Source organism: Pecten maximus, chromosome 10 (assembly GCF_902652985.1).
Source record: "Pecten maximus chromosome 10, xPecMax1.1, whole genome shotgun sequence".
Classification (NCBI taxonomy): domain Eukaryota; kingdom Metazoa; phylum Mollusca; class Bivalvia; order Pectinida; family Pectinidae; genus Pecten; species Pecten maximus.
Window position 1 is genome coordinate 4,978,092 of NC_047024.1, and position 22,717 is coordinate 5,000,808.

Sequence of the window (22,717 nt, forward strand, 5' to 3'; positions counted from 1 at the left end):
ATCTGGTATAAAGACTATATATTAACACCATATCTGGTACAAAGACTATATATTAACACCATATCTGGTAAAAAAGACTACATATTAACACCATATCTGGTATAAAGACTATATATTAACACCATATCTGGTACAAAGACTATATATTAACACCATATCTGGTATAAAGACTATATATTAACACCATATCTGGTATAAAGACTATATATTAACACCATATCTGGTACAAAGACTATATATTAACACCATATCTGGTATAAAGACTACATATTAACACCATATCTGGTATAAAGACTATATATAGACACCATATCTGGTATAAAGACTATATATTAACACCATATCTGGTATAAAGACTATATATTAACACCATATCTGGTACAAAGACTATATATTAACACCATATCTTGTATGAAGACTATATATTAACACCATATCTTGTATAAAGACTATATATTAACACCATATCTGGTATAAAGACTATATATTAACACCATATCTGGTATAAAGACTATATATTAACACCATATCTAGTATAAAGACTATATTTTAACACCATATCTGGTATAAAGACTATATATTAACACCATATCTGGTATAAAGACTATATATTAACACCATATTCGGTATCTACATCTAGCTCGTGTGGAAACCGGCTACACAAAATCTTATCTGATTCGCTCAATATTTTTACTAATGACTTTGAACACGGATATTGCTTTTGTTTTTTTTATTATCATTATACCACTACCGTACTTTTTGTCCGAAAGGGCTTTCATTTTCCGTTTAACTTGGTGTGATATTTGTAACAAATGCCAAAATTAGTCACACGTCATCTTACATGTAATTAGATAAACATAAGATAGACTGTTCGTTATCAAACATTTATTTTTCTATCATTATTATTGAAGTCTTTTATTTTTTCAAAATGATTCAGCAAAACAGACAACAGAAAGCATAGTCATTAATCACCTTGTAGTACTGCAGGTGTGTTTAGACCAAACGTATTGGACTAGGTATAATAGTGTTACGTTATCGTTGTGTTAGTCAACACATTCCTTTCCTGTTTGGTTCAACAAACATTGCATAATAGTTTGGTTGATAGCGTGTTTAAAACGTCATTTTTTCATCCTGAAAATTATTCTAGTGTTCGTACCTTGTAGACACTGTATATTTTCTTACTGTGGATGTGCAGTTATTTTGTTCCAAGCAAGTTAAGAAATATTTCGATCTGTGTTGAATTTCTTCTAATACTTTTCATTGAAAATTGATTTTTTATAACAGATTAGTTTGATATGTCCCTAAGGTCGGGTCAGCATTTTACTTCCGCTGATCTTAGTGGGTTCATGTTTTACTTTCGCTGATCTTAGTGGGTTCATGTTTTACCTTCGCTGATCTTAGTGGGTTCATGTTTTACCTTCGCTGATCTTAGTGGGTTCATGTTTTACTTTGTTTCCGTCTGTTCCTGACAGCATGTTCAGCATTATTCTAAGCTCGGTTTCTCGTACAAACTTGTATATTTGTTGCCGTTATCGCTCTTTTTCACATTTTAAAATTTAAATATTTACATCCTTACAAAATACTTACCGATACGTATTGATCATCCTTTACCATACCTGTAAATACTACTCTAGATATAAACTTTTTTTCATCACATATACATTTCGATTGTTCCACCCACACATCTCCATATCAAGGGTATACTATATAAAATAACCCAATCCCTCTGTAGAAATAACCCTGTCCCTATATAAACTGTAGTAGAGCATGTCCGTCTGTAGAAATAACCATGTTCTTAACCCTGTCTATTTGTAAAAGTAGCCCTGTCCATTTGTAGAAATAACTCTGTCCCTCTGTAGAAATAATCCTGTCCCTATATAAACAGTATTAAAAATATGTCCCTCTTAGAAATAACCTTATTCCTCTAAAACAGTAACTTTGTCCCTCGGTAAAGTAACCCCGTCCCTCGGTAAAGTAGCCCCGTCCCTTGGTATACGTAACCCTGTATCTCTGTACAAGTAACCCTGTCCCCCTGTACAAGTAACCCCGTCCCTCTACAAATAACCCTGTCCCTCTGTACAAGTAACCCTGTATCTCTGTACAAGTAACCCTGTCCCCCTGTATAAGTAACCCCGTCCCTCTACAAGTAACCCTGTCCCTCTGTGCAGTAACCCTGTCCTCTGTACAGTAACCCTGTCACTCTGTACAAGTAACCCTGTCCCTCTGTACAAGTAACCCTGTATCTCTGTACAAGTAACCTGGTCCTTCTGTACAAGTAACCCTGTATCTCTGTAAAAGTAACCCTGTCCCCCTGTACAAGTAACCCCGTCCCTCTACAAATAACCCTGTATCTCTGTACAAGTAACCCTGTATCTCTGTGCAAGTAACCCTGTCCCCATGTACAAGTAACCCCGTCCCTCTACAAGTAACCCTGTCCCTCTGTACAGTAACCCTGTCCCTCTGTACAGTAATCCTGTCACTCTGTACAAGTAACCTGGTCCCTCTGTACAAGTAACCCTGTCCCTCTGTACAGTTACCATGTCCCTCTATACAAGTAACCTTGTACCTCTGTCTTACACAGCTGTTTGACGGGTTTATCGTCGTTACATCCTTCGTCATTGACATTGCCTTCATCAAAGGCATCATGGGATATCCACTAGAGGATGCTGTCGCGACGTTGGCCTTCCTCATCCCGTGGCGCGTGATCAGGGTCGCCAACAGTAAGTACAAACTTCAGATCTTGTACCAAAGTTGTTTATATGGCTATTAATATACATTTTTATTAGGTGTCATTTTAATGACCTAGTTGATGACCTTTTTTGAGTTGGATTAATGGGTCTGTCCGCGGGGTGTCATTTTAATAGTCAAACCGTTACAGACTGAGCTTATAAAATAAAAACATGTTTTATTGTTGTACATGTTTTATGGCCTTTTCGTATTTACATGATGAAGACAGCGATAATACGTTCTGATGTCTAATTTATTGCGTTGATGCTTAAACGCATATGATCTACGATATTTCCTAAAACAAATCGCGTGTTCTAATTGATATAACTTTATGATTTGTAATGAAAAGAACGTATGAAGCTTATTTTTATCTTTAACATTATGCGAGAAATGCTATATTTGTATGTTAAAAATTGGTAGGTTATAATTATCGTTAAATGATAATGAGTTGGCGGAAATGTATCGTCTCCTAAATTACGAATAGGGCTGTTAAAACAAGACAGTATAAAGTATTTTTAAATCAATATATCGATCTTGACATTCGTTTCCCTGAAACCTATTTATCTATTCAAGGTAGAACATGTGACTTTCATTGATACAAACCCAAGTCACTACGAAATAATATACATTCTGTCGGTAAATCTTGGCATCAGTCTGATTGAAAAAGTGACTGAGGTGTGACTGATATGTCCTAAGGTGTGACTGTTATGTACTGAGGTGTGACTGTTATGTACTGAGGTGTGACTGTTATGTACTGAGATGTGACTGTTATATACTGATGTGTGACTGTTATGTACTGAGGTGTGACTGTTATGTACTGGTATGTGACTGTTATGTACTGAGATGTGACTGTTATGTACTGAGGTGTTACTGTTATGTACTGAGGTGTGACTGTTATGTACTGAGGTGTGACTGTTATGTACTGAGATGTGACTGTTATATACTGATGTGTGACTGTTATGTACTGAGGTGTGACTGTTATGTACTGAGATGTGACTGTTATGTACTGAGGTGAGACTGTTATGTACTGAGGTGTGACTGTAATGTACTGAGGTGTGACTGTAATGTACTAAGGTGTGACTGTTATGTACTAAGGTGTGACTGTTATGTACTGAAGTATGACTGTTGTGTACTAAGGTGTGACTGTTATGTACTGATGTGTGACTGTTATGTACTGAGGTGTGACTGTTATGTACTGAAGTGTGACTGTTATGTACTGAGGTGTGACTGTTATGAACTGAGGTGTGACTTATGTACTGAGGTGTGACTGTTATGTACTGAGGTGTGACTGTTATGTACTGAGGTGTGACTGTTATGTACTGATGTGTGACTGTAATGTACTAAGGTGTGACTGTTATGTACTGAGGTGTGACTTATGTACTGAGGTGTGACTGATATGTACTGATGTGTGACTGTTATGTACTGATGTATGACTGTAATGTACTAAGGTGTGACTGTTATGTACTAAGGTGTGACTGCTATGTACTAAGGTGTGACTGATATGTACTAAGGTGTGACTGTTATGTACTGAGGTGTGACTGTTATGTACTAAGGTGTGACTGTTCTGTACTAAGGTGTGATTGTTATGTACTAAGGTCTGGTGATGGCGGTAATGGACGAGGCACATCTTCAGCTGAAAATGATCTACACAGAGAAAAAGTTAGTGGAGGAAAAATATGAGGAATCAGAGTCAAACCTTAAGTATCAAAAGGTAATTCTAATTTGATTAAGGACATGAAGTCACGATTAAGACAAAGGATCGATGTATTCTGTCATACGAGTGAAATATATCTAATATGTCCAACGGGAAACCATTGAATTTTCTATTGATTTCAATTTTGGAAAAAATAAAGGGAAAAAATCAATGTGTCGAAAAAGCGCTGGATTCAGTAGCATAATCTTTGACGTCGTATACTTCTGACATTAGCCTTGACAACATGACGACGCCATTTTCAATAGGCTGCTCGACGGAATTTCAGCGGATCCTGCGTTTTTTCGACTTTTCGACGCACAAATTTTTCCCTTTTGTTTTAACGTCTTTAAAGTTTCACGTTAAATATGAAATTAATTTAATTCGGCAAAGTATTCTAAGAAATATTGATATTCGTTTCACACTTATGAAATATATTCAACGGAAAACCGTTTAATATTTTCGATATATTTCATTGGTACATCTGTAAATATAATAAAAGTGACCAAAGGGCGATAATTCCATTTCAAAATTTCATTTCAAACGAAGGAATTGAATTTAAAGAATGAACGGTATCAAGTTTTTCTGAGATAATAATATTCGGTTTTCTAATCGATGAACGTTTTTTCAAAATTTTGTTATGAATGTTTCAGCACCATTTTTCTCATTTACATGATGTTCATTTCAGAACGTCAACAAGATACTTAGGGACCTGTGTATCAGTGAAGGAATTCCCATGTCTAAAATTACCGAGAAAACAGCCGGATGTGGTAAGATAAAGAAACCTTGTCACGTGATTCATCAGAGCCAGCTGATATATTCTTATCATTTTGTTACCACTCTCTTGATAGCATGGCAGTACATTTCGAATTACCCGCGCTTTGCATTTGAATATTTTGATTTTACCAGCCAGTGATATACAAACTGCACCGTATACCAATCAAAGCAATCAACTATAGATAGATATACTTATATCTGCTTCACAACTGGTCCTACATGTTATCCAACCTTTCAGTCTACCGATATTACTATTCATTCGGTATTTACAATGTAAATCTGACTGAAGATGCTATATGAATACGGGGTTTACCGTTTTGATAAAACGGATTTCATCTAGAGAGACAATTAAGAGGATTCCCAAATTTCATTTCACCAATAGCACCTTGACAGAAATATGGTATCACAAACAGGGTCTCACAAAACATACCACTTCACTAAACATAGCATTTCACAAAACATAAGGTTTCACAAGCAGGGTCTCCCAAAACAAAGGGTTTCACAAACGGTCTCCCAAAACAAAGGGTTAGATATTCATTCGAAATTTATTTACAATGTAAATCTGACTGAAGATGCTATTTGAATACGGGGTTTACCGTTTTGATAAAACGGATTTCATCTAGAGAGATTAAAACAATGGTGTAACTTAGTTGGTGCATCTCAGAGAGTTCCCAAAAAGGATTCACAAAGAAGATATCAGATAGTTCACAAAAATGATCCACCAAGTAGATTTGAGATCATTCACAAAAATGATCCACCAAGTAGATTTGAGATCATTCACAAAAAGGATTCACCGAGTAGATTTGAGATCATTTACAAAAAGGATTCACCGAGTAGATTCAGATGGTTCATTAACAGTGTTTCAAAAAAGAGTTGATATACTATACAAGTGGTGAATATGTTTTCCCTCTTTCCCTTCTATTTGTCAAGTTCCAGTGACGAAAGATATTTATTTACTTGGTATATCTAATACATGTCATGAAAGCATTTTGTATTTATAATTTGTTATAATACTTTAAGAACATTTCTACATATATTTATTTTTGTATGAATATTCTATGAATTCAATCTGCTCTTTTTATTTGTTTTGTTTTTTATTATTTATTTATTATATTTATAGATTTCTTTGGGAAATGGTATATTGTTTTATCAATTACTGTTCTGTAACGTTTACTGATATACTTGATATATCGTCTATTTCCGTGTTTGTATTTGTGTCAGTTATTGTTGCGGAAGCATGTGCGGTATATTGTGAGGTTGTGGACGCTTCAAATGGCCATGAACGGAATAGTTCACGCTTTTTCAGCTCAAATTGACCGAAACTCAGGATATCAATCAAAACAGATTTTTCCTTATCGTAGTGGATATAAAAAGTAAGGCTGAAAATGTATACAGTTATGGTTTCAGCTGTTTTATCATTCATATTCAAAGGATTAGCAGAAACGCTTGGCAACCTGTATCCAGCCTAACACCTCCTACTAACATGACGTCATTGCATGGCTTAATGATGTCACTGCATGGCCACGTGACTTTTATCGGCACACGGTTATGTCATGAATATCATTTTGCCTGCAGGTTCTGTGGCGGCCCTGATATCACGACTTCCATTTCCGATTCCAAGGCAACAAATTCCGAAGAAGTAACCCACGTGACTTCTGGTAGAATCGTCGAGTCAATATTATAACAATTCTGCTTGATAACAAAATCCGATCCCGATAGACTTAGTTTGTTACCGAAGAGACGTGTTTAAGTGGGGGGTTTTAGCATTCCCCCACCCACCCAAAAATAGTTCCGAATCGTTTTGTGTTTATCGTACCACATTTACCAGGGTCTAAATACTGGGGCCCGAGTTTAAATAGGAGGTTTTATTTATAAATACGTGTATACTTCATTTTTTGTCGTTGTTTTAACAAGAAGTAGATTTACAATTAACGCTTCAATTATACATTCTTATTATTGATAGATTTTTGAATATTCTAATGTTTTTAAAATTGATATATTGAAGGGCATGTATTGACTTCATCTAAATGGACAAATAACGTATGAACACTGATAATTATATGTACGAATTATACATTATCATTTTATCATATTGAAGTAAGTCATAATATTTTTCTCATTCACTTTTACAGAAATGCCACTCTTTATAATAAAAGGAAAGAAAAGAATACCTTTCAGAAGTATACGGAAGATAAGAAAAAGACTCAATTGTTTCTCTAACCCCGAGGACAGTAATTCACTGCCATATACCACTCACAGACACCTGTATAGAAAAAACGGAATTTATTCTGTAGATCCTTACATTTCCTCTGACGACGGGAAAACCACGCCGTCTGAAGGCACACTTTCCAGACATTCCACTGTGCAATCTATTCCGGATGTGGCACCGGATGTGGCACCGGATGTGGCACCGGATGTATTACAAGAGGTTAAAATTCAAATAACTTCGGCAGAGGAAGATGTAAAAGACACTTCCGGTATTATTGCCAATGACGATGTAATAGACGGTAAGGAACACCAAGGACACAGCCCAGGACGGTATAGAAAGGCACACAATTATGTCAAAAGGAACCACCTGGAGACAACTGTTATTGAGAGGAAACACTAGAGAGCGTTCAGGGAGCTGATATCATCCATTAAAGTTTTATTTTCCCTATTTTTGTTCCTGTTAACTTTTGATAGGTATTCATCAACATATGACACGACTAAATGTAGGAAAACAAAGAAGAAATGTTAAATAAGTTTTGAGATAATTTCCATGTACAATAGGTGGTGACCGACATGATACAAATAGACACACGATGTTTACTGCATCTCACATGTGATTTCTTATACACGCAGATCATGTCATTATTCAGTGAAAACCTTACATCGTCACTACTTACTTGTTGTTTTAGGTTAAGTTAAAGGATGTTAAATGTGACCAGTCTATTTTAGATAAAGTAAAGTGTTGAATGTGACTCATTTACATATTTAATGAAAGTATGTTAATTTTGACTCGTCTATTTAATATAAAGTCAACTTTTATTAAATGTGACGCGTCGATTTAATATAAAGTAAACATACGTAAAAATTACTTGTCTACTTAATATTACGTACACGTGTGTTAACAATGCCTAGACTGTGTGCTATTTCCTGTGGTAATCTGTCATTTTCTGCTTTCCCTTGTATAAGGGCTTTTCTTTCCTTATTCTCTTGAAGAAATCTCCAGACAACTTCACAGCAATGGCTGCTAAAGGTGATTAAGTTACTATTTAGAGACCAAACCCTAGTATAGTAACCTCTATCAATAACACTGGTTCTGACGACACTGGACCTAGTCACCATTTCGAGTTCAAACTCTAGTATAGTAACCTCTATCAATTACACTGATTCTAACAACACTGGACCAAGTAATCATTTACAGACCAAACCCTAGTATAGTAACCTCTATCAATTACACTGATTCTAACGACACTGGACCTAGTCACCATTTAGAGACCAAACCCTAGTATAGTAACCTTTATCAATCATACTGATTCTAACAGCATTGGACCTAGTCACCATTTAGAGGCCAAACCCTAGTATAGTAACCTCTATCTATTACACTGATTCTAACGACACTGGACCTGGTCACCATTTAGAGACCAAACCCTAGTATAGTAACCTTTATCAATCATACTGATTCTAACAGCATTGGACCTAGTCACCATTTAGAGGCCAAACCCTAGTATAGTAACCTTTATCAATTACACTGATTCTAACGACACTGGACCTAGTCACCATTTAGAGGCCAAACCCTAGTATAGTAACCTTTATCAATTACACTGATTCTAACGACACTGGACCTAGTCACCATTTAGAGGCCAAACCCTAGTATAGTAACCTCTATCAATTACACTGATTCTGACGACACTGGACCTAGTCACTATTTAGAGACCAAACCCTAGTATAGTAACCTCTATCTATTACACTGATTCTGACTACACTGGACCTAGTCATCATTTAGAGTCCAAACCCTAGTATAGTAACCTCTATCAATTACACTGATTCTGACTACACTGGACCTAGTCATCATTTAGAGTCCAAACCCTAGTATAGTAACCTCTATCAATTACACTGATTCTAACGACACTGGGCCTAGTCACCATTTAGAGACCAAACCCTATAGTATAGAAACCTCTATCAATTACACTGATTCTCACGACACTGGACCTAGTCACTATTTAGAGGCCAAACCCTAGTATAGTAACCTCTATCAATTACACTGATTCTGACGACACTGGACCTAGTCACCATTTAGAGGCCAAACCCTAGTATAATGTTTCTCTAACCCCGAGGACAGTAATTCACTGCCATATACCACTCACAGACACCTGTATAGAAAAAACGGAATTTATTCTGTAGATCCTTACATTTCCTCTGACGACGGGAAAACCACGCCGTCTGAAGGCACACTTTCCAGACATTCCACTGTGCAATCTATTCCGGATGTGGCACCGGATGTGGCACCGGATGTATTACAAGAGGTTAAAATTCAAATAACTTCGGCAGAGGAAGATGTAAAAGACACTTCCGGTATTATTGCCAATGACGATGTAATAGACGGTAAGGAACACCAAGGACACAGCCCAGGACGGTATAGAAAGGCACACAATTATGTCAAAAGGAACCACCTGGAGACAACTGTTATTGAGAGGAAACACTAGAGAGCGTTCAGGGAGCTGATATCATCCATTAAAGTTTTATTTTCCCTATTTTTGTTCCTGTTAACTTTTGATAGGTATTCATCAACATATGACACGACTAAATGTAGGAAAACAAAGAAGAAATGTTAAATAAGTTTTGAGACAATTTCCATGTACAATAGGTGGTGACCGACATGATACAAATAGACACACGATGTTTACTGCATCTCACATGTGATTTCTTATACACGCAGATCATGTCATTATTCAGTGAAAACCTTACATCGTCACTACTTACTTGTTGTTTTAGGTTAAGTTAAAGGATGTTAAATGTGACCAGTCTATTTTAGATAAAGTAAAGTGTTGAATGTGACTCATTTACATATTTAATGAAAGTATGTTAATTTTGACTCGTCTATTTAATATAAAGTCAACTTTTATTAAATGTGACGCGTCGATTTAATATAAAGTAAACATACGTAAAAATTACTTGTCTACTTAATATTACGTACACGTGTGTTAACAATGACTAGACTGTGTGCTATTTCCTGTGGTAATCTGTCATTTTCTGCTTTCCCTTGTATAAGGGCTTTTCTTTCCTTATTCTCTTGAAGAAATCTCCAGACAACTTCACAGCAATGGCTGCTAAAGGTGATTAAGTTACTATTTATAACCTCTATCTATTACACTGATTTTAACGACACTGGACCTAGTCACCATTTAGAGACCAAACTCTAGTATAGTAACCTCTATCAATTACACTGATTCTGACGACACTGGACCTAGTCACCATTTAGAGGCCAAACCCTAGTATAGTAACCTCTATCTATTACACTGATTTTAACGACACTGGACCTAGTCACCATTTAGAGACCAAACCCTAGTATAGTAACCTCTATCAATTACACTGATTCTGACGACACTGGACCTAGTCACCATTTAGAGGCCAAACCCTAGTATAGTAACCTCTATCAATTACACTGATTCTGACGACACTGGACCTAGTCACTATTTAGAGACCAAACCCTAGTATAGTAACCTTTATCAATTACACTGATTCTGACGACACTGGACCTAGTCACTATTATCAATTACACTGATTCTGACGACACTGGCCCAAGTCACCATTTGGAGGCCAAACCCTAGCATAGTAACCTCTATCAATTACACTGATTCTAACAACACTGGACCTAGTCACCATTTAGAGGCCAAACCCTAGTATAGTAACCTTTATCAATTACACTGATTCTGACGACACTGGACCTAGTCACCATTTAGAGACCAAACCCTAGTATAGTAACCTCTATCAATTACACTGATTCTGACGACACTGGACCTAATCACCATTTAGAGTCCAAACCCTAGTATAGTAACCTCTATCAATTACACTGATTCTAACAACACTGGACCTAGTCACCATTTAGAGTCCAAACCCTAGTATAGTAACCTCTATCAATTACATTGATTCTGACGACACTGGACCTAGTCACTATTTAGAGACCAAACCCTAGTATAGTAACCTCTATCAATTACACTGATTCTGACGACACTGGACCTGGTCACCATTTGGAGGCCAAACCTTAGTATAGTAACCTCTATCAATTACACTGATTCTATCGACACTGGAACTAGTTACTATTTAGAGACGAAACCCTAGTATAGTAACCTCTATCAATTACACTGATTCTGACGACACTGGACCTGGTCACCATTCAGAGGCCAAACCCTAGTATAGTAACCTTTATCAATTACACTGATTCTAACGACACTGTACCTAGTCACCATTTAGAGACCAAACCCTAGTATAGTAACCTCTATCAATTACACTGATTCTAACGACACTGGACCTAGTCACTATTTAGAGGCCAAACCCTAGTATAGTAACCTCTATCAATTACACTGATTCTAACGACACTGGACCTAGTCACCATTTAGAGGCCAAACCCTAGTATAGTAACCTCTATCAATTACACTGATTCTAACGACACTGGACCTAGTCACCATTTAGAGGCCAAACCCTAGTATAGTAACCTCTATCAATTACACTGATTCTGACGACACTGGACCTAGTCACCATTTAGAGGCCAAACCCTAGTATAGTAACCTCTATCAATTACACTGATTCTAACGACACTGGGCCTAGTCACCATTTAGAGACCAAACCCTAGTATAGTAACCTCTATCAATTACACTGATTCTAACGACACTGGCCCAAGTCACCATTTGGAGGCCAAACCCTAGCATAGTAACCTCTATCAATTACACTGATTCTGACGACACTGGACCTAGTCACTATTTACAGACCAAACCCTAGTATAGTAACCTTTATCAATCATACTGATTCTAACAACACTGGACCAAGTAATCATTTACAGACCAAACCCTAGTATAGTAACCTCTATCAATTACACTGATTCTGACGACACTGGACCTAGTCACCATTTAGAGACCAAACCCTAGTATAGTAACCTCTATCAATTACATTGATTCTGACGACACTGGACCTAGTCACTATTTACAGACCAAACCCTAGTATAGTAACCTTTATCAATCATACTGATTCTAACGGCACTGGACCTGGTCACCATTCAGAGGCCAAACCCTAGTATAGTAACCTCTATCAATTTCACTGATTTTACCAACACTGGACCAAGTCACCATTTAGAGACCAAACCCTAGTATAGTAACCTTTATCAATCATACTGATTCTGACGACACTGGACCTGGTCACCATTCAGAGGCCAAACCCTAGTATAGTAACCTCTATCAATTACACTGATTCTGACGACACTGGACCAAGTCACCATTTAGAGATCAAACCCTAGTATAGTAACCTCTATCAATTACACTGATTCTGACGACACTAGACCTAGTCACCATTTAGAGGCCAAACCCTAGTATAGTAACGTTTATCAATTACACTGATTCTGACGACACTGGACCTAGTCACTATTTAGAGACCAAACCCTAGTATAGTAACCTCTATCAATTACACTGATTCTAACGACACTGGACCAAGTCACCATTTAGAGACCAAACCCTAGTATAGTAACATCTATCAATCATACTGATTCTGACGACACTGGACCTAATCACCATTATCAATTATACTGATTCTAACGACACTGGACCTAGTCACTATTTAGAGACCAAACCCTAGTATAGTAACCTCTATCAATTACACTGATTCTAACGACACTGGACCAAGTAATCATTTACAGACCAAACCCTAGTATAGTAACCTCTATCAATTACACTGATTCTAACGACACTGGGCCTAGTCATCATTTAGAGACCAAACACTAGTATAGTAACCTCTATCAATTACACTGATTCTGACGACACTGGACCTAGTCACCATTTAGAGACCAAACCCTAGTATAGTAACCTCTATCAATTACACTGGTTCTGACGACACTGGACCTAGTCACAATTTAGAGACCAAACCCTAGTATAGTAACCTCTATCAATTACACTGATTCTGACGACACTGGACCTAGTCACCATTCAGAGACCAAACCCTAGTAGAGTAACCTCTATCAATTACACTGGTTCTGACGACACTGGACCTAGTCACAATTTAGAGACCAAACCCTAGTATAGTAACCTCTATCAATTTCACTGATTTTACCAACACTGGACCTAGTCACCATTTAGAGGCCAAACCCTAGTATAGTAACCTCTATCAATTACACTGATTTTACCAACACTGGACCTAGTCACCATTTAGAGGCCAAACCCTAGTATAGTAACCTCTATCAATTACACTGATTCTCACGACACTGGACCTAGTCACTATTTAGAGGCCAAACCCTAGTATAGTAACCTCTATCAATTACACTGATTCTGACGACACTGGACCTAGTCACCATTTAGAGGCCAAACCCTAGTATAGTAACCTCTATCTATTACACTGATTGTCTTGAAATAAGAAGCAAAGAAAATTCCAAGCAAATAAAATGATAACATTATACTTCTTGTTGCATGTTTAACAACAAAGCACGAGACGAATTCTCTCATTATCAGTCCTAAGCTGGATTTGATCTGTGATGTATGGGTGGAAGTTCAGAAAGCATGTTTACCACAATAATGTCATACTGTCTTAGACATTGACACGATATCCATTTGGTGATAATAACAATAATAATACCGAGATGTCACACATCGCTCAAGTTTTATACGTGTAACCACATTACAACATTGTTTCTTAGTGCATGTACAATTTCTATGGTATCAATATAAGACTTTCACAGTGTCTGTTAGAATGTACATATAAACATGTGGTATATATTCACACACATCCTGTCCTAACTTCTGGGGGTAGGACGGGTTGCGTACGTATCTAGGAATACCGTAAGTACGCCAATGTACTCCTCGGGGTAAGAGTAATAGTGGCTCACGTGCCGCGAGTCCTGCCAACACTTGCTCTGGACGGGAACCTTCCTCTGTTGGTAACCTTTTACAAATCCATCAACTGTATCAGAGCTTACCACAAGGTCTGCTTTGGAGTATAGAAACAATGAGGGCACGTGATATTTGTTCAATTTGAAAGCTTCAGAGGCTTTAAGAAATTTAGAAACACTCGTCTTATTAGTTGCCATGTACAAATTTAGTGAGTTTCTAATAAAAAACCGAAGGGCTGGATTGTTGGTCAGAGCAGTCGAAAACCCTATTGGAATACCGTCGAAATCGACTGGGCTATCAAACACCTGCGCTATAAGTAAGTCACGTGCTATTGTCTCCTCAGTATTCAATTTTACATGGAACTCAGCGATCAAATACCCTCCCACTGAAAATCCGTGAAGAAGGATTGGCTGTTTACCAACCTCACGAGTTCTGGCATCTATGTGCTCTAGGATCTTGCTGGCGATAGTCTGAGCCCTTGTTGGTTTGAGAATGTCCAATGGAGAACCCTGAAACGAGGAAGTAACATTCACGTGAGCAGTGGTAAAGACTCGACAGGAAATCATTCTAAATATAGAGACCTCAGTATTGCAACTCCAAAACCATCATCTGGTCCTCACGTCCTCTTTTATGACATGGATAAAACTGGATCAAAATCATCACGTGAATTGGTCTGCTAACAACCATGTTACATTGTGACGTACATCTACATTTAAACAAAGAGAATACATCACGAATAAAAATGTCAATACGCGAAAAAAGTGTTCTGTCTGTCATTGTAAAGTTTTCGAACAACTATACTCGTTCAGAAACGAGAGTTTTAATTATAAATGTGATATGATGTAAAAATATTGTTTACATTGACTTCGTTGTTTAACGACTATCGTACGATAGTTTATCTAGGCACTAAGCATTATTGACATAATTTAGAAAACATGAATACACTAACCAACACACACACACATGATGCGATGTAATAAAATTGTTTAGATTGACTTCGTTGTTTAAGTATATGAAGCAGACCCTCACCTCCACGACACACACCATCCTAACTTACCCCTTAAGTCTTCGAATGCTCAACGGAACGAAATAAAACTTACCTCTCGTGTCTTAGAATGGTCAATAAAATGATCTTAATCATTACAAATCAAAATTCAATATCAATAATTTCCTTGAATAACACTTGTCGGTAAAACTCACCATGACAGTCATCACGTTGTAGCCCCTGTTTAGATAGTACTCCTCGTACTTTTGCATATGTTTCCGCTTGGCAAGCATCCATCCAAACAATAGCAACAGCGGCCTCGCGTGTTGCACGGTTCCATTTTGTCTCGGAGCTCTCAGTTCGAGGTTTGGGTCAATCCTCTTTGTCCAGATCCCCGCCACTGTTTCCTTGCTTGCAGGATAATTGTAGCATGTTCTCAACACCAATGGATTCAATCTTGTTCCCTTGAAATACAGTTGCAGTAAATTTCATTAAAAATTCGAATAAAGATTTTAAGATGCCTCGGTCAATAGCTATTTCAGGAACGTTGAATAATTATTTATACGATGAAGCAGTAAATAAGTTTTCCAAGAAAGGAGATTTCAGTCGTGTTTATGACACTAACAATGCCGATCACCACACATATTTTCAAACATGTTATAAAAGTTATTGTACGATTATAAATACAGTTGAACAATCCAAAAACTTCAAAAGGTTCTACCTTTGATAGGACTATGATATGCGGATACTACCAACTACAGGTAATGATACACGTGAAAAAACATTTAAGGATGTTATCTTATGAATCTTTTAATTATGAGGTGGTATCTTTTTCATGAGTCTACAAAAACACACCTTCAGCATTCCCTTTAACCAAAGAATGTAATGGATTACTACAAAATGATATGAGAGGTATTCCGTGCATTCAACCATTTGTAGACAAAGGGCTATATCAGAATATAGAATCCAGTGTCAGTTATCAGGAAAGTAAGGGCTATGCATCAGTTTTAGTAACAACATATTAAGGGATCACCTTCGGGTTCTGTACATGAAGCGTCATTCCAATTTTAAAAGGGACAGAGAGCTGTTTTTTCGAAAGATGACTTTGCCATTTACAAACTATGATGTTTTTGTATCATCATACAAGACTATTTCTATGAAATTCAATCCATACACGACAATTATACTTTAATTCCAATAGATTAAAATGCATGTTTTTTTTTTTTAAGATAGAGATGTAGCTAAAAAAAAACACGTATAGAGAGCAGTGACTGAGCGAGAGAAAGAGAAGATGGTGACAGAGGACACATAAGTCCTGTCACACTTTCAGATGAAACCTGTACTTTCACAGATAAAACAATTATTACAGTGTCCATGTACAATGTACATGTATTTACAAACCTAAAATATAACAGAGCATCAGCAATGATAGAAACCCTACCTTATTTAACAGGTAACCAACGTCTTTGATGATTGCCATCATTTCCAAAGCTTCAGAACGTAGACATTTTTGCCAAATGTATATACTTTGTGAAATGCAGCGGACGTACGTCCCTATCCGGAACAGATAGTCCGGTCCTTTATTTCCGGTTCAGACAGCAGGAGATCATGCATGCACGGCATGTGTATCAAAATCTAATCGATGGCCATTACATGTTTCTGAGTGTGAATGGTTTCGTTACTCTGCGGATACCCAACTTGTGTTGGTCGTACCAATAGAGATTAGATATTGATAGAAATTGTAGAAGATATTCGGGTGCCACAGGAAACCTGTTGAATGAAAGACGACACTTTGGAGCTCTTGCGACAGAATTAAGTCCTGAAGGTAGGGCGTACCTGATGTCTTCAGTAAATCACTCGTTAAAGGCGACTGAGTTTGGGATCTTTACTGTTGACCTTGGTGATGACTTCTCGCCCATTCGGGGAAGGCTATAGGTTCTGTTCCAAGGTCGCGGTTTGCCAAAGTCATTTAAAACGATACTTTGAGTTCCTGTTTGACACTCAATATTTGAAGCAGTCTGAAAATATATATACGCCACATCAGCAAACACTCAGGAATTCGTGTATATATAAATTATATGTAATACAGCAGATAACTAGCTATGGTCTCGTAAAGAATATTAACACTTCAAACAGTCAGAATAAAAGAGGATTCCCAATATTCTGAAAATGTACACGTACCATTATAACGGAAAATCATCATCCGCCTAGCCGCAGCTCACGAGCATAGAGTTTCAAATTAATAACATGCCATGAGTCAAAGTACTGATATCCAGGAGAAGACGAATGGAATTTAAAACAGGTCGAAACAAATGTCAAAATATTGTTTGATTAATACAAATTTCAGCAAATTTCCACTTTTGGGGTCCAATACTCGGGCCCATGGGTCACACTAACCTCATTTATATGAAATAGTATTGCTCTCTCTCAAGGATGTTTCGCACCAAATTGTTTGTAATCCGCTCAAGGCTTAAGAAGGAGTAAGTTTTTAAAGTAGTGTTTCAGCAAAGTTTCCCTTATGGAGCCCATCCCACTGATCCAATGGGTCACACCAGCCTCATTTATATGAAATGGTATTGCTCTCCCTCAAGGATGTTTCACATCAAATTCGGTTTTAATCCAAATCAAGAATGAGTAGAGGTTTAAAGCAAAAACTCAGCAAAGGGGTCGCACCAGCATCAATGATGTTTCACACCAAATCGGGTAACACAAACCTGCACAAAAAACTACCCTTGGACAGCCCTTACTCAAAATGTGTTTTGAATCTTCATTCGAGTTGACTTAACTAATTATACAGATAATGTTTTCACTAGTTTACTGATAATTTATTTTGAGATATCGATTGATTGTTACCGTTATTCATCAAACTGAAACAGAATGGAAAAAACCAGCTGATGTTCTGTCCTTCAACATACTGGTTATTGATGGTCTATTTTCTTAGACAATACCCCACGAATCGCCTTATTTGTTGGTGGACGTTGGTAAGTTGTGTAGCGTAGATTCTCCTACTTCCAGGATGGAAACTCCTCTGGAGAACTGGATCACACTATTCCTTGACGGCGTCTTGTAATTAACAAGTGTGTCAAATAAGGTAGGCAAGTGACCAAGGATATCTCCTCCTCTGGGGTTACTTAGTATAGAATTCTAAAGTAACGTTTATCGTTCCTGGTCGAAAGTTAGTTATTACATTCTTAACGGTCCATCAACACTGAAAATGTCATTCGTTACCGAAAGACGACAAAACAATAGTGGACAGTGGTATGATAGAAGCCATTGTTTAGACCTAAAGATTCCACAGTTACACACGAGGTACTTAATGCGTGGTGCCATCCCAAATATGAACATTTATTACACTTTGCCAGTGAAAATATAAGATTTTACAGGGAAAATATAAGTTTTTCGTTTTTGACCAATCAGAGCGAACCTTTGTATTCACAACATTGAAACTTGCCGATATTTCCAATCGAAGCGAAGATAGATAAATTGGTTATTTTGCTGTATTTCTGAAATATTCAGACTAGTTTTTGACAAAATTCTAACTTGACGTTAGTTTTTCATGCATAGATTCTCCGATAACAGCAGAAAACGCTAAAATTGCACTGATTAGTCCTTTCAAATTGATGCCGTCAAGTTGACGTGGAGAAACGTCACAAAGGGATGACGTCATGAATTTATTTATTATTATTGTCTATTAATTTGGTGATTTAGGTATATAAAATGCAATAAAATGACATTGAAAGGTTTCCCGTTTAATATAACATATTTCGCTCGTATGACAGAAAATTCGCACTCGTGAAAATATCAATATTCCGTCATACTCGTTAAATATATATTATAATAAACGGGAAACCATTCAATATCCTCTAATCATTTCGGTGTCAAATTTCCTTTTGTTTTGATATAGCTTTAAAAAGGCATTTACTCTCCACATTGACTCTAAAATGTTGTAAAGCGTCATAAAAGATTTAAGTTTGGATCGTTGACTTGCACGCATTTTCAAATTTACGTCATATAAACCAGAAAGCGTACTGTTTCTCGGGTACTCCCGATTGGGAATCCCTTCCGGTTCTAATTTTGACGTTCATGATTGGTTAACTACCTTACCAGATCACCACTCTACACTCAGATATATACATATATCGGGATCAATCCAAAACCAAAAAGTGACATTTTTTAAACCAATCCCAAAACTTTTCCGCTGAACTTCAATTTTTGGAAGACCAATCCGCAGAGTAAGCAAACTCGTTTCCATTTCATTGCATTTCTTTTTCTTCTTATGTTAACTCCCTTCCGTCAATAATGACGATTTCGTGGAGTTGGGTGCACAGGGGCGCTGATTAAAAAGATAATTTTTTTAGTAGTATGTTTAGTAGGATAAAAAAAAAGAACGTGTTGACCTAGTGTTTGTTTATGAGGGGTTCAAGGACTGAGTTTGTTATGTGTGCCTTGAAGCCCTCTAGTGTGGTACACTGTACTGCTGCTACCGGGAGGAGGTTCCATTGTGTAATTGTGTGAGGAAAGAAGGAGAATGTGTATGTGTCCTTGGAAGCAGATATGTGTTTGTAAGTGTAGGGGTGTACTTGTCTAGTTCTAGATTCTGTTGGGTGAAGGATGTTTCTGCATTCTATCGATACAAAAATAAGTTATCCATTTTAAGTAACAAATAGGCCTGTTACGATCTTTCTGTTAATATCCAATTTCAAAACATCATAGTTGATTAACCATGGCTATTGTTTTAAATAAAAGCAGTAAAATGTTGCGTTTCGTTTCAGTGTTCTGAAGTTAGTATTTGTATCGGTTCCAGCTAAATTCGAGTTAATTTCGACTGCTTGTCAGTAGTTCAATTCCTCATAAACACATGTTCAGAGTATTGACTGTACACAATAACGTTAAATATTGAATGAACTTACCTCCAGTCTTCATGTTCTATGTCTCCGCTTCAACTAGTACCAATATCCGATTGTACTGCACATTAAGTCACAAATTTAAACGTTATACCAAAACTGGACACTGCGACAAGACTGCGACATGACACTATACACGTACATAACATATACTATATATAGACACGGGTTAGTAAATAGGATAAATACCTTACACGTGCATGCTGCACATAATCTATTTTATACACACTAGGTAAGTATCACAAACAGTGCCTATTATTGTAAAACGACCTGGTGACCTCTGTATGCATAAGCAGTTCTGTTGTGTTATCCTTTTGTAAAACTGGCATTGTTACGTAATACTCTAACCGTTCAATCCAAAGTCAGTGTATGTATATAACTACATTGAAGAAGATAAATCTTACTAGGCAGTTAGTGAATGGTCTTTTCAAGATTGGAGACAAAGATATTCACAGAAGGTAGGTTCGCACATAAAGCTTACAAAATCACTGATTTATATGTGCAATCTGTTCAAGACAAAACAAATACAAAGTTAAGTCAGAAATAGTCAACAAATTATAGCAACATTTACCTGCTGCTGTTTAGTTCATAAACAACAACTGTGAATCCTTCTCAAAGTTGGGCGAACTGGTGATCTTGATATCGAGGCGTGAATCGCCGTGATGTTTTGCTCCTACTGAACGATGAAAATAGTCTTAAGCTTTTCTTCATTGTCAGAAAGACTCCTCAATGACATTTGCTTTAAAGCTAAATGACTTTTATGCTCAAGTCATATAATATTTACAAAAACAAAAAAACAAATAACAAAGAAAACTATTCTGTTAACATTACGGATTGGTGACAGGCTTCCAAAATTTGTATCAAGTTCACCAGAAAATATTACAGATTGTTTCCAAAGGTGACGCTTTTTGGTTACGTATTGGTCCTTCAAAATGATTGCAATGAAAATTCTCCGTTTAGAACTGAGTGGCCATTTTAAAATAACAATATAATGTCATAAAATATATTGTACCTTCACAACAGTTGTAAGGTAGCACAAAGTTACACCACGTGCTAGGTGCGTAGTGCTATTCCACAAATTAACATTGATTTCGGTTTTAATTTTTTTTTCATACAATAGCTTTATAAATGTATCAACTCCTCACATCGAATTTTAACGGTCTTAATTGTTAACGTTGTAAAAGAGTTACGTTTCTTACTCCACATATTTTCAAATTTACGTCTGATAAACCAGCATGCGTATTGTATCTGGGGTATTCTCGACTCTCTTCCGATTCTATTTTTGACGTTCATGATTGGCTAACTATCTCACCGGGATTTGGAATGAATCCGAAACCAAAAAGTGTCACTTCTGGACTTAATACAAATTTTGGAAGAACAATTCGCAATGTAAACAAAATCGTTTCCCTTTGGTTTTGCCAATATAAGTGGGCTGTGAACATAAACATCATATTGCTTTAAAGCAAATGACATCGAATAGTCTATCTGATACAGAATATAAACATAATGCAGTTCTGATCATTCAAAATGAGAAAACACTCTAGCGGCGATTCATGTCTCGATGCTGGTTTTAACACTTAACGAAGGATTCACATTTTTAATTAAGTAAACAGCAGCAGATAGATGTTGACATATAATATTTTACTATTGTTGAGTTAGACTTTGTACATGTCTTGGTCAGATTGCATATAAATAAGTGATTTTGCAGCTTAAAGTGCGCTACTGCTTTCTGTAATCATCTTGGTCCGTCATCTTGAAGCAGTCCCTAACTGGTACACGGCAGTGAATAAAGTAGCTTTCAGAAATAAGCCACATGTATTTATCTCGTCCTGATATCAACAATTGGTTATATTTCCATGTGCATTCATTACCTGGGTCATAAACACGTGACATTAATTTATTTAGCTTGAGGTTTCTACCATTAGTACATAATGAAATTCATTTTCATGTAGTAACGGTTATTTCACATTTCAGATGAGTAGTATGATTTGTAAAGTTCCGTCGTTTTATGATAAAAACATAATTTCACAATGAATAAAAACAAAAAATATATGGATCCGAAAAGTGATTATGGTTTCGATTTCGTCTCGGTAACCACATACCTTATAAATTTTTAATAACAGATAACTATTGATAGCCCTACGGTATACTGGAAATAGTGACTATAGTGGTGGATTGACAAACCCAAGCTCTGAGTGATCATCACAGGTTTAAATACATCTAACAGAGCCCATGATTAATCTAAATCACTGTCTCCGCTAGGGATCGAACCCGGGCCCTATGGCTTACTAGTCTTACGCTCAAGAGATCTCTCACGCGAGCGGTATATTGTGGTTAGTACTTATCATGTAACATGCACATATGCAAACAAAGATCAGTCATGAATGATATGACAAACCCATGGTTGTTAGACGCATAACGTCTGCAGTTTCTGAAGTACACAAAGTAAACAATCGCGGACTAGATTTATGTATATTATCAGGCGCGTTGTCATCTGCTTCCTGCTTAAGGAATTTCGACTTTCTTTAAATCTCAAACAATCAAAAGTTCGGAAGGTCATCTT

The 22,717-nt window shown here is 36.8% G+C and overlaps 2 protein-coding genes across 7 annotated transcripts in view; one reads left to right on the forward strand and one right to left on the reverse strand.

Moving 5' to 3' along the window:
* The window catches only part of LOC117335660, a 38,894-nt gene extending 28,964 nt beyond the window's left edge, over nucleotides 1-9,930 (forward strand). For 3 of the 6 annotated variants that reach the window (XM_033895807.1, XM_033895806.1, XM_033895808.1), the window contains exons 7-10: nucleotides 2,582-2,720; nucleotides 4,323-4,438; nucleotides 5,106-5,187; nucleotides 7,327-7,850. In XM_033895807.1, coding sequence (XP_033751698.1) covers nucleotides 2,582-2,720; nucleotides 4,323-4,438; nucleotides 5,106-5,187; nucleotides 7,327-7,802 — 813 coding nt within the window. In that variant the 3' untranslated portion in view covers nucleotides 7,803-7,850. Of the gene's footprint in view, nucleotides 1-2,581; nucleotides 2,721-4,322; nucleotides 4,439-5,105; nucleotides 5,188-6,769; nucleotides 7,851-9,513 lie in introns of those variants that run through there. The other 3 variants (XM_033895810.1, XM_033895812.1, XM_033895811.1) reach the window with 3 other exon arrangements.
* A 4,088-nt stretch (nucleotides 9,931-14,018) lies between these two features.
* LOC117335661 (transmembrane protein 53-B-like) lies at nucleotides 14,019-16,814 on the reverse strand. The gene is made up of 3 exons (XM_033895813.1): nucleotides 16,692-16,814; nucleotides 15,466-15,714; nucleotides 14,019-14,774 (listed from the first exon to the last, which is right to left on the reverse strand). Exons 1-3 carry the CDS (start codon nucleotides 16,731-16,733, stop codon nucleotides 14,169-14,171), a joined length of 897 nt encoding a protein of 298 aa, XP_033751704.1. The 5' UTR covers nucleotides 16,734-16,814; the 3' UTR covers nucleotides 14,019-14,168.
* Between the last annotated feature and the right edge of the window lie 5,903 nt (nucleotides 16,815-22,717).